The sequence below is a fragment of the Panulirus ornatus genome, chromosome 58 (genome assembly GCF_036320965.1).
Source record: "Panulirus ornatus isolate Po-2019 chromosome 58, ASM3632096v1, whole genome shotgun sequence".
Lineage (NCBI taxonomy): Eukaryota > Metazoa > Arthropoda > Malacostraca > Decapoda > Palinuridae > Panulirus > Panulirus ornatus.
Genome location: NC_092281.1, coordinates 28749374 through 28763006, shown reverse-complemented (window position 1 = coordinate 28763006; position 13633 = coordinate 28749374). Strand labels below are relative to the sequence as shown.

The window sequence follows — 13633 nt, the reverse complement described above, 5'->3', positions numbered from 1 at the left end:
GGAACGAGGAGAAGTGGGAGACCAAATTGGAGGTGGAAAGATGGAGTGAAAAAGATTTTGTGTGATCGGGGCCTGAACATGCAGGAGGGTGAAAGGAGGGCAAGGAATAGAGTGAATTGGATCGATGTGGTATACCAGGGTTGACGTGCTGTCAGTGGATTGAATCAGGGCATGTGAAGCGTCTGGGGTAAACCATGGAAAGCTGTGTAGGTATGTATATTTGCGTGTGTGGACGTATGTATATACATATACATATACAAGAAATGGCCCAACCCACCCCCATACACATGTATATACATACACGTCCACACACACAAATATACATACCTATACATCTCAGTGTACACATATATATACACACACAGACATATACATATATACATATGTACATAATTCATACTGTCTGCCTTTATTTATTCCCATCGCCACCTCGCCACACATGAAATAACATCCCCCTCCCCCCCTCATGTGTGCGAGGTAGCGCTAGGAAAAGACAACTAAGGCCCCATTCGTTCACACTCAGTCTCTAGCTGTCATGTAATAATGCCTGAAACCACAGCTCCCTTTCCACATCCAGGCCCCACAGAACTTTCCATGGTTTACCCCAGACATTCTTCAAGGCCCCCAGGATTTTCGCCCCCTCCCCCACCCTATGATTCACTTCCGCTTCCAAGGTTCCATCCGCTGCCAGATCCACTCCCAGATATCTAAAACACTTTACTTCCTCCAGTTTTTCTCCATTCAAACTTACCTCCCCAATTGACTTGACCCTCAACCCTACTGTACCTAATAACCTTGCTCTTATTCACATTTACTCTTAACTTTCTTCTTTCACACACTTTACCAAACTCAGTCACCAGCTTCTGCAGTTTCTCACATGAATCAGCCACCAGCACTGTATCATCAGCGAACTACAACTGACTCACTTCCCAAGCTCTCTCATCCCCAACAGACTGCATACTTGCCCCTCTTTCCAAAACTCTTGCATTCACCTCTCTAACAACCCCATCCTTAAACAAATTACACAACCATGGAGACATCACTTACCCCTGCCGCAAACCTACATTCACTGAGAACCAATCACTTTCCTCTCTTCCTACACGTACACATGCCTTACATCCTCGATAAAAACTTTTCACTGCATCTAACAACTTTCCTCCCACACCATATATTCTTAATACCTTCCACAGATGCTCACAGATGCTCTGTGGAAGGTATTAAGAATATATGGAGAGGGAGGAAAGTTGTTAGAAGCAGTGAAAAGTTTTTATCGAGGATGTAAGGCATGTGTACGTGTAGGAAGAGAGGAAAGTGATTGGTTCTCAGTGAATGTAGGTTTGCGGCAGGGGTAAGTGATGTCTCCATGGTTGTGTAATTTGTTTAAGGATGGGGTTGTTAGAGAGGTGAATGCAAGAGTTTTGGAAAGAGGGGCAAGTATGCAGTCTGTTGGGGATGAGAGAGCTTGGGAAGTGAGTCAGTTGTAGTTCGCTGATGATACAGTGCTGGTGGCTGATTCATGTGAGAAACTGCAGAAGCTGGTGACTGAGTTTGGTAAAGTGTGTGAAAGAAGAAAGTTAAGAGTAAATGTGAATAAGAGCAAGGTTATTAGGTACAGTAGGGTTGAGGGTCAAGTCAATTGGGAGGTGAGTTTGAATGGAGAAAAACTGGAGGAAGTGAAGTGTTTTAGATATCTGGGAGTGGATCTGGCAGCGGATGGAACCATGGAAGCAGAAGTGGATCATAGGGTGGGGGAGGGGGCGAAAATTCTGGGGACCTTGAAGAATGTGTGGAAGTCGAGAACATTATCTCGGAAAGCAAAAATGGGTATGTTTGAAGGAATAGTGGTTCCAACAATGTTGTATGGTTGCGAGGCGTGGGCTATGGATAGAGTTGTGCGCAGGAGGATGGATGTGCTGGAAATGAGATGTTTGAGGACAATGTGTGGTGTGAGGTGGTTTGATCGAGTGAGTAACGTAAGGGTAAGAGAGATGTGTGGAAATAAAAAGAGCGTGGTTGAGAGAGCAGAAGAGGGTGTTTTGAAGTGGTTTGGGCACATGGAGAGGATGAGTGAGGAAAGATTGACCAAGAGGATATATGTGTCAGAGGTGGGGGGAACAAGGAGAAGAGGGAGACCAAATTGGAGGTGGAAAGATGGAGTGAAAAAGATTTTGTGTGATCGGGGCCTGAACATGCAGGAGGGTGAAAGGAGGGCAAGGAATAGAGTGAATTGGAGCGATGTGGTATACCGGGGCTGACGTGCTGTCAGTGGATTGAATCAAGGCATGTGAAGCGTCTGGGGTAAACCATGGAAAGCTTTGTAAGTATGTATATTTGCGTGTGTGGACGTATGTATATACATGTGTATGGGGGGGGGGCCATTTCTTTCGTCTGTTTCCTTGCGCTACCTCGCAAACGCGGGAGACAGCGACAAAGTATGGAAAGAAAAAAAAAAAAAAAACCTTCCACAGAGCATCTCTATCAACTCTATCATATGCCTTCTCCAGATCCATAAATGCTACATACAAATCCATTTGCTTTTCTATGTATTTCTCACATACATTCTTCAAAGCAAACACCTGATCCACACATCCTCTACCACTTCTGAAACCACACTGCTCTTCCCCAATCTGATGCTCTGTACATTCACCTCTCTAACAACCCCATCCTTAAACAAATTAAACAACCATGGAGACATCACTTACCCCTGCCGCAAACCTACATTCACTGAGAACCAATCACTTTCCTCTCTTCCTGCACGTACACATGCCTTACATCCTCGATAAAAACTTTTCACTGCTTCTAACAACTTGCCTCCCACACCATATATTCTTGATACCTTCCACAGAGCATCTCTATCAACTCTATCATATGCCTTCTCCAGATCCATAAATGCTACATACAAATCCATTTGCTTTTCTATGTATTTCTCACATACATTCTTCAAAGCAAACACCTGATTCACACATCCTCTACCACTTCTGAAGCCACACTGCTCTTCCCCAGTCTGATGCTCTGTACATGCCTTCACCCTCTCAATCAATACCCTCCCATATATTTTCCCAGGAATACTCAGCAAACTTATACCTTTGTAATTTAAGCACTCGCCTTTATCCCCCTTGCCTTTGTACAATGTACTATGCAAGCATTCCACCAATCCTCAGGCACCTCACCATGAGCCATACATACACTAAATATTAGGTGAAGTTAACATTGACATATCTGCTTCCCTTAAAAAAGTACAGAAATCTTTGAGAAAAGTTATTTAGGTATATGACTAGAAGCACTTCCAATTTAGGCTAAAGCTAACATATATGCAGTACCCAAGGCAATATTATTATCATAACGAGCACCATATACCACCCATGCTTTGTGACAAAATCTTGTTGTATGTACTCGTACCAATGTACATCAGTTATCTCTTGGTGGGAGCCAGTATGGCTTCCATGAGGCGAGATCCACTGGTGATATTCTTTCCTGTCCCACTAATGTCTGGTCATCATTTCAGAAAGATTTTATGGAGTTATGTGTGATTGCCCTTGACATGTCAAAAACTTTTGACACAGTGTGGCACCAGGGTATCATCTCCAAGCTCCCTCACTTTGCTCCTTCATATCTAGCTTCCTCTCTGGCCAATCCATCTCTGTGGTTGTTGATGGATCAGCCTCTCCCATTTTCTCCCTCAACAGTGGTGTCCCCTACACTTTTTCTCCTTTTTTATCAATGATATCCTCCACTTCAAAAATAATCCAGTGCACTCATATGCTGATGATTCAACACTGCATTTCTCCAAATCCTTCAGTTATGCTCCCTCTACTCTTACTCAGTCTGTACTCATCTTGACAGTTTTTTTTTTTTTTTTTTTTTTTTTTTTTTTTTTTTTTTTTTATAAACTCAGACTTGGACAGGATAGTGGGTAGATTGAATCTTGTCAAGTTCAATTTCTCTAAGACCCAATTTCTAACCATCTCTCTATCGAAAACTCCTCACAACTCATCTTTCCTTGGACAGTTCTGTAATTCCATTACTGTAACATTTGTTTTTTTCTTAGAAATCATACATTACAGGAATAGCTACGTCTACTTCTAAGAAACTGGGTGTCCTGTTTAGATGTTGAAACTACTTCTCTTCTGAACAGTTGCTCTGTTTATGCTATGAATTGATTCATCCTTGTTTGGAGTACTGCTCTCACTTTTGGTGGGGTTCTGTCTCTTGATCTTTACTTGACAGAGTTGAGTTGAAAGCAGTCCAACTTATGAACTGTCCAAGACTAACTTCCAGACTTAACCCCCTTTTCCTACACTGCATTGTTGATTCACTTACCCTCTTCTATAGGTATTACTTTGGTTTCTGCTCCTGAGAGCTGGCTGCTTGTGTGCCCCCACCGCTAGTTAGTCCACGCAATACTTGGCAAGCTGATGCATCACATGATTATTGTGTGGCCATCAGCATCTCATGGTTGCGCCGTTTTAATACCTTCTTTCCCTACATGTTAAAGCTCTGGAACTCTCTACCTTCTCATGTCTTTCCCAATAACTATGACCTGACACATTTCAAAAGGCCAATTTTCACCTTCTCCAAAACTCATAAACACTATCCCTTGTGTCTTCTTTTTCTTTTTGATAATTCTCACTGTATTTCAATTATGGCCTGGCCTTGATGTGGACTTTTGCCCATGATTGGAGCTCTCAACATAGAAAGAAACATAATTAGGTATATACTCCTCCATCCTTCTTTGAAGATGGTAGTACCTCACCTTGAAAATATTTTCCTCCACGTTACATGTATCTTACCTTTGTTTCTCCACATCAGAATTGCTTGTTTCTTTATAAAGACATATTGAATGTAAGTTTTGTCAATGATTGGAAATATATGATACAGAGGATATTTATTGTGTGAATTATGATATGTTGACTAAGATATAGATATTTTGTGTTACAGTTTAATAGCTAAGAATGATTTGCAGGTGGCAACTTGGAAGTCAGTTCAGCTACTTGAAACTCTCCTCTATTTAGGGGAGGCAGGGCAATACACAGCTGTCAAAGAGCTATTCAAGTTTCCCATCCAGCATTGCCCAGACATATTGGTACTTGGCTTGGTACAGGTGAGGGAGCTATTACGGTTATCTTTATTACAGTTGTATGTTGTCAGTTTTTTTGGTTGAGGCCACCCTTACAAGCTCTGTCCTCAAAAAGTATGAGGTAGTTAAAAGAAAGAGCTTCTCATTTTCAGCTTATTGTTGAGGTTGGGTCTTAAACACATTATTGGTGTGATTAGGTTGTAGACACATTGTTTACTACATGAAAGGCTGAGAGAATTGCATCTATATTGCTTAGAATACAGAAAATAAAGATATATGACTGTGTTTTTGACTGGTTGGTGAGGATATTCAGTGTATGTATGGTTCATGGTGAAGTGACTGAGGATTGGCAGAATGCATGCATAGTGCCAGTGTACAAAGGCAAAGGGGATAAAGGTGAGTGCTCAAATTACAGAGATTTAAGTTTGTTGAGTATTCCTTGGAAATTATACGAGAAGGTATTGATTGAAAGGGTAAAGGCACGTACAGAGCATCAGATTGAGGAAGAGCAGTGTGTTTTCAGAAGTGGTGGAGGATGTGTGGATCAGGTGTTTGCTTTGAGGAGTGTATGTGAGAAATACTTAGAAAAGCAAATGGATTTGTATGTAGCATTTATGGATCTGGAGATGGCATATGATAGAGTTGATAGAGAAGCTCTGTGGAAGGTATTAAGAATGTATGGTGTGGGAGGCAAGTTGTTAGAAGCAGTGAAAAGTTTTTATCAAGGATATAAGGCATATGTACGAGTAGGAAGAGAGGAAAGTGATTGGCTCCCAGTGAATGTCAGTGCGTTATGTCTCCATGGTTGTTTAATTTGTTTATGGATGAGGGTGTTAGGGAGGTGAATGCAAGAGTTTTGGAGAGAGGGGCAAGTATGCTGTTTGTTATGGATGAGAGAGCTTGGGAAGTGAGTCAGTTGTTGTTTGGTGATGACACAGTGCTGATGGCTGATTCTGGTGAGAAACTGCAGAAGTTGGTGACTGAGTTTAGTTAAGTGTGTGAAAGAAGAAAGTTGAGAGGAAATGTGAATAAGAGGAAGGTTATGAGGTTCAGAAGGGTTGAGGGAAAAGTTAATTGGGAGGTAAGTTTGAATGGAGAAAAAGCGGAGGAAGTGAAGTGTTTTAGATATCTGGGAGTGGATCTGGCAGCAGTTGGAACCATGGAAGCGGAAGTGAGTCATAGGGTGGGGGGAGGGGGTGAAGGTTATGGGAGCATTGAAAAATGTGTGAAAGGTGAGAACATTATCTTGGAGAGCAAAAATGGGTTTGTTTGAAGGAATAGTGGTTCCAACAATGTTCTATAGTTGCGAGGCGTGGGCTATAGATAGGGTTCTGCGAGGGAAGATGGATGTGTTGGAAATGAAATGTTTGAGGACAACATGTGGTGTGAGGTGGTTTGATCAAGTAAGTAATGAAAGGGTAAGAGAGATGTGTGGTAATGTAAAGATGGTGGTGGTGAGAGCAGAAGAGTGTGTATTGAAATGGTTTGGTCACATGGAGAGAATGAGTGAGGAAAGTTTGACATGGAGGATATATGTGTAGAGTTGGAGGGAATGATAAGTTGGATACCAAATTGGAGGTGGAAGGATGGAATGAAAAAGATTTTGAGTGATTGGGGCCTGAACATACAGGAGGGTGAAAGGCATGCAAGGAATAGAGTGAATTGGAACGATGTGGTATACCGGGGATGGATGTGCTGTCAATAGATTGAACCAGGACATATAAAGCATCTGGGGTAAACCATGGAAAGTTTTTTTGGGCTTGGATGTGGAAAGGGAGCTGTGTTTTCGGTGACTTACACATAACAGCTAGAGACTGAGTGTGAATGAATGTAACCTTTGTTGTCTTTTCCTAGTGGTACCTCGCGGTGGAAGGGGGGGTGCCATTTCATGTGTGGTGGGCTGGCAATGGGAATGGATGAAGGCAGCAAGTGTGGATGTGTACATGCGTATATATGTAAATGTCTGTGTATGTATATGTATGTATACTTTGAAATGTATAGGTACGTATATGTGCGCGTGTGCACGTTTATGTATATGCATGTGTATGTAGGTGGGCTGGGCCACTCTTCTGTTTCCTTGTGATACTTCGCTAATGAGGGAGATAGCAGCTAAGTATAATAATACAAAAATGATAATGATCATTTTCATATGACAACAAACTGTAGGTATAAAAGAAAAACCTGAAAACCTCTTAATGGTGAAGATATAGAGTTGTTAAGCCATCAAGAATGCCATGGAGCATACCAAATATAAATCAGACAGGAATATATGAAAGCCTGACTAGGAATCTACATAGAACAGTTATTCTGTATGCTGCCAGGAGAAGTAAGAAATCTGCATAGGGCAACCATAAAAACTTTTAAAAGAAAAATTGATATATGTTTGAAATACAGTCCCAAGTGAAGCAAGAATCGGTGATTATGTAATGCAGGTGGTAGCTAAGAAGAAAGATCTCATGCATCAAGCAAGATGTAAGGAGGTCCCCATGCTAGCCCTGGCATTTGAGCTAAATCTCATCATAGTTACTTGTAAATAGGTAATTTCTCTCTCTCTCTCTCTCTCTCTCTCTCTCATTCTCTTCTCTCTCTCTCTCTCTCTCTCTCTCTCTCTCTCTCTCTCTCTCTCTCTCTCTCTCTCTCTCTCTCTCTCTCTCTCTCTCTCTCTCTCTCTCTCTCTCTCTCTCTCTCTCTCTATATATATATATATAATATATTAGCCATACCCACAAGCAGGCAATTTGCACTAAGCAGTTTGCAAGAAAAGAGTGAAGAAGACTGTTCCATGGTTATAGGTGACTCACTGGTCAGATATCAAGGTAAACACTTGATGGATTTAAGCACTAAGAGAACAATCCACGTCTATCCCGGCGCCTGAATTTTGCACATTAAACAGAAAGTCAAAGACAGTAAAGTACCAACTAAAAAGTCATGTTTAATGGTGAGTGTTGTGGGCAATGACATTTATCATAAGAATTTAAATTCAGAAGTTATCATAGAAGAATACGAGGTGATTGGCACTTGGAAAGATAGATTGGATAGCATTGTTATAGTTGGCGCACCCCCACAACTTAATGTAGGTAAATAAGCCCAAAATAGAGCAATATGTACAGTTGTTAATATTGGTATTTTAGATACTTGGCTTGAATTCATAAAAGACAAGGAACTGTACAGCAGAGACAGCATTAACCTCAACAGTAAAGGGGCAGAACTCTTAGCCATGCAAATCAAAGAGGTCGGTTTGTTGACCACATCAAATGGGCAGTTGAGGTCAGGTTGGGTCAAACTACATGTCACACAAGGGAGGTCAGATCAAATCCCCTCCCCACCCCACCCCACCCCACCCCACCAGACAGTGATGTCAGGGAATGGGGGGGGGGGCTCGTAACACCTAGCTGGTCACCAGATCTACCACCATTCTCCTACAGAAATCTTGAGGAATCTTGAGGAAATTAAATGGACTTAACATGAATATAAGACGTGCTGTCAATGGACTGAACCAGGGCATGGGAAATGTTTGGGATAAACCATGGAAAGGTCTGTTGGGCCTGGATGTGGATAGGGAGCTGTGGTTTCGGTGCATTGAATATGACAGCTAGAGACTGAGTGTGAACGAATGTGACTTTTTTTTTCTGTTTTCCTGGCGCTGCCTTGCTGGAGCAGGGGGTAGCGATGCTGTTTCCTTTGGGGTGGGGTTGTGTCAGGAATGGATGAAGGCAAGCAAGTATTAATGTTTATATATGTATATATCTGTGAATGAAAGAGGATGGAGAGAGATGGGTGATTATTGGTGCCTATGCACCTAGCCATGAGAAGAAAGATCATGAGAGGCAAGTGTATTGGAAGCAGTTGAGTGAGTGTATTAGCAGCTTTGATACACGAGACTGGTTTATAGTGATAGGTGCTTTAAATGCGAAGGTGAGTAATGTGGCAGTTGAGGGTACGATTGGTTTACATGGGATGTTCGGTGTTGTAAATGGAAATGGTGAAGAGCTTGTGGATTTGTGTGCAGAAAAAGACCTGGTGATTTGGAATACCTGGTTTAAAAAGCGATATATACGTTGGTATACGTAAGTTAGTAGGAGAGATGGTCAAAGGCCATTATTGGACTGTGTCAATTGATTGGCATTTAAAAGAGGGACTTATGGCTGTTAATGTGCTGAGAGGGGCAGCTGGAGGGATGTCTGATCACTGTCTGTGGAGGCGAAGGTGAAGATTTGTTGAAGCTTTCAGAAAAAAGAGAGAATGTTGGGGAGAAGAGATTGGTGAGAGTAAGTGAGCTTGAAAGGAGACTTGAGGGAGGAAGTATCATGAGAGATTGAGCATAGAATGGCAAAAAGTGAGAGCAAATGATGTAAGAGGAGTGGGTGAAGAATGGGATGTTTTTAGGGAAACGGTGATGGCTTGTGCAGAAGATTCATGTGGCATGAGAAAGATGGGAGGTGGGCAAATTAGAAAGGGTAGTGGATGGTGGGATGAAGAAGTAAGGTTGTTGGTGAAAGAGAAAAGAGGCGTTTGGATGATATTGTGCAGAGAAGTAGTGCAAGTGCTGGGAGATGTGTAAAAGAACATGGCAAGAGGTCAAGAGAAAGGTGCAAGAGTTGAAAAAGAGGGCAAGTTATAGTTGGGGTGAGAGAGTATCATTAGATTTTAGGGAAAATAAAGAATGTTTTGGAAGGATGTAAGTAATGTGCATAAGACGAGAAGAAATGGGTACATCGGTGAAGGGAGCAAGTGGAGAAGTGATAACAGATAGCGATGGAGTGAGAAATAGATGGAGGGAGTATATTGAAGGTTTGTTGAATGTGTTTGATGATACAATGGTAGATGATGGCTGTTTTAGTCTGCGTGGTGCTTGAAGTGAGTAGGGTTAGGGATAATGATTTGGTGAAGAGAGAAGAGGTAGTGAAAGCTTTGCAGATGATATCTGGCAAAGTGGTGGGTTTAGATGGTATTGCAGTGGGATTTATTAGAAAAGGGGGTGACTGTGTTGTTGATTGGTTGGTAAGGAAATTCAGTGTAGGTATGGACCATGGTGAAGTGCCTGAGGATTGGCGGAATGCATGCATAGTGTCATTGTACAAAGGCAAAGGGGATAAAGGTGAGTGTTCAAACTACAAAGGTATAAGTTTGAGTATTCCTGGGAAATTATATAGGAGTTGGGGAATGGCCAGAGATCATTATTGGATTACGTGATAATTGATAGGCAAGTGAAAGAGAGACTTTTGGATGTTGATGTGCTGAGAAGGGCAACTGGAGGGATGTCTGATCATTATCTTGTGGAGGCAAAGGTGAAGATTTGTAGAGGTTTTCAGAAAAGAAGAGAGAATGTTGAGGTGAAGAGAGTGGTGATAGTAAGTGAGCTTGGAAAGGAAACATGTGTGAGGAAGTACCAGGAGAGATTGAGTGCAGATGGATAAAGGTGTAGCAAGTGATGTAAGGGAATGGAGGAGGAATAGGATGTATTTAGGGAAGCAGTGATGGGGAGTGCTCATCCTCCTCAAAGGCTGAGATTGGGGTGTCTAAATGTGTGTGGATGTAACCAAGAGGAGAAAAAAGGAGAGATAGGTAGTATGTTTGAGGAAAGAAACAGTCAGGTGTTAGTGAGAAGACAAGAGCAAGGGAAGGAGTAGCACTACTCCTGAAACAGGAGTGGTAGGAGTATGTGATAGAGTGTAAGAAAGTAAAACTCTAGATTGATATGGGTATAACTGAAAGTGGATGGAGAGAGATGGGTGATTATTGGTAGGTTTGCGGCAGGGGTGTGTGATGTCTCCATGGTTGTTTAATTTGTTTATGGATAGGGTTGTTAGGGAGGTGAATGCAAGAGTTTTGGAAAGAGGGGCAAGTATGAAGTCTGTTGGGGATGAGAGAGCTTGGGAAGTGAGTCAGTTGTTGTTTGCTGATGATACAGCGCTGGTGGCTGATTCATGTGAGAAACTGCAGAAGCTGGTGACTGAGTTTGGTAAAGTGTGTGAAAGAAGAAAGTTGAGAGTAAATGTGAATAAGAGCAAGGTTATTAGGTACAGTAGGGTTGAGGGTCAAGTCAATTGGGAGGTGAGTTTGAATGGAGAAAAACTGGAGGAAGTGAAGTGTTTTAGATATCTGGGAGTGGATCTGGCAGCAGATGGAACCATGTAAGTGGAAGTGGATCATAGGGTGGGGGAGGGGGCGAAAATTCTGGGAGCCTTGAAGAATGTGTGGAAGGCGAAAACATTATCTCGGAAAGCAAAAATGGGTATGTTTGAAGGAATAGTGGTTCCAACAATGTTGTATGGTTGTGAGGCGTGGGCTATGGATAGAGTTGTGCGCAGGAGGGTGGATGTGCTGGAAATGAGATGTTTGAGGACAATGTGTGGTGTGAGGTGGTTTGATCGAGAAAGTAACGTAAGGGTAAGAGAGATGTGTGGAAATAAAAAGAGCGTGGTTGAGAGAGCAGAAGAGGGTGTTTTGAAATGGTTTGGTCACATGGAGAGAATGAGTGAGGGAAGATTGACCAAGAGGATATATGTGTCGGAGGTGGAGGGAACGAGGAGAAGTGGGAGACCAAATTGGAGGTGGAAAGATGGAGTGAAAAAGATTTTGTGTGATCGGGGCCTGAACATGAAGGAGGGTGAAAGGAGGGCAAGGAATAGAGTGAATTGGATCGATATGGTATACCGGGGTTGACGTGCTGTCAGTGGATTGAATCAGGGCATGTGAAGCGTCTGGGGTAAACCATGGAAAGCTGTGTAGGTATGTATATTTGCGTGTGTGGACGTATGTATATACATGTGTATGGGGGTGGGTTGGGCCATTTCTTTCGTCTGTTTCCTTGCGCTACCTTGCAAACGCGGGAGACAGCGACAAAGCAAAAAGAAAAAAAAATATGTATATATATATATATATATATATATATATATATATATATATATATATATATATATAATGGGAGCGGGGGGCTGGAAATCCTCCCCTCTCGTTTTTTTTTTTTAATTTTCCAAAAGAAGGAACAGAGAATTGGGCCAGGTGAGGGTATTCCCTCAAAGGCCCAGTCCTCTGTTCTTAACGTTACCTCGCTAATGCGGGAAATGGCGAATAGTTTGAAAAAAAAAAAAAAAAAAGATATATATGTTGTATGGTTGCGAGGCGTGGGCTATGGATAGAGTTGTGCGCAGGAGGATGGATGTGCTGGAAATGAGATGTTTGAGGACAATGTGTGGTGTGAGGTGGTTTGATCAAGTGAGTAACGTAAGGGTAAGAGAGATGTGTGGAAATAAAAAGAGCGTGGTTGAGAGAGCAGAAGAGGGTGTTTTGAAGTGGTTTGGGCACATGGAGAGAATGAGTGAGGAAAGATTGACCAAGAGGATATATGTGTCGGAGGTGGAGGGAACGAGGAGAAGAGGGAGACCAAATTGGAGGTGGAAAGATGGAGTGAAAAAGATTTTGTGTGATCGGGGCCTGAACATGCAGGAGGGTGAAAGGAGGGCAAGGAATAGAGTGAATTGGAGCGATGTGGTATACCGGGGTTGACGTGCTGTCAGTGGATTGAATCAAGGCATGTGAAGCGTCTGGGGTAAACCATGGAAAGCTGTGTAGGTATGTATATTTGCGTGTGTGGACGTATGTATATACATGTGTATGGGGGGGGTTGGGCCATTTCTTTCGTCTGTTTCCTTGCGCTACCTCGCAAACGCAGGAGACAGCGACAAAGTATAAAAAAAAAAAAAATATATATATATATATATATATATATAATATATATCATCCCTGGGGATAGGTTACCTGTGAGTGAAAATGCTTTAGTGTTCATAGAGATAGTCTGTCCAGGTGCTCAGATTAATATATTCAAATATGGTATCCCTTTACAGGCTTTTCCTGCACCTTTTGACTTGCTGACTAAGTATAGAAGATTTTGTTGCTGTTGACTGTATTTTAACCCTCCCAAAATGAGGAGGGGAAGAGTAGAGAATGTATCCCAATTAGTGTTGTGATTTGACACGTCTGGAGATGGTAGAGGTGATTCTTTGAAGAATATTTGTGAAAATGTATTCTGACCAGCTGCAAATCCACTTTTTTTTTGTGTGTGTGTATGTGTGTGTATTTGTGTATAAAAGTAAGAGGCAGGAGGTCAAGAGGAAGATGCAAGAGGTGAAAAAGAGGGCAAATGAGAGTTGGGGTGAGAGTATCATTAAATTTTAGGGACAATAAAAAGAAGTTTTGGAAGGAGGTAAATAAAGTGCATAAGACAAGGGAATCAATGGGAACTTCAGTGAAGGGGGCTAATGGGGAGGTGATAACAAGTAGTGGTGATGTGAGAAGGAGATGGAGTGAGTATTGTGAAGGTTTGTTGAATGTGTTTGATGATAGAGTGGCAGATATAGGGTGTTTTGGTCGAGGTGGTGTGCAAAGTGAGAGGGTCAGGGAAAATGATTTGGTAAACAGGGAAGAGGTAGTAAAAGCTTTTCAGAGGATGAAAGCCGGCAAGGCAGCGGGTTTGGATGGTATTGCTGTGGAATTTATTAAAAAAGGTGATGACTGTATTGTTGACTGGTTGATAAGGTTATTTAATATATGTAT

General features: G+C 42.1%; 1 protein-coding gene across 1 annotated transcript in view; it reads left to right on the top strand.

The window, feature by feature from the left end:
- Nucleotides 1-13633, top strand: part of Not1 (CCR4-NOT transcription complex subunit 1) — a 560605-nt gene that overhangs the window by 142354 nt on the left and 404618 nt on the right. Inside the window, exon 9 of the mRNA XM_071695617.1 lies at nucleotides 4964-5101. Coding sequence (XP_071551718.1) covers nucleotides 4964-5101 — 138 coding nt within the window. The remainder of the gene's footprint in view (nucleotides 1-4963; nucleotides 5102-13633) is intronic.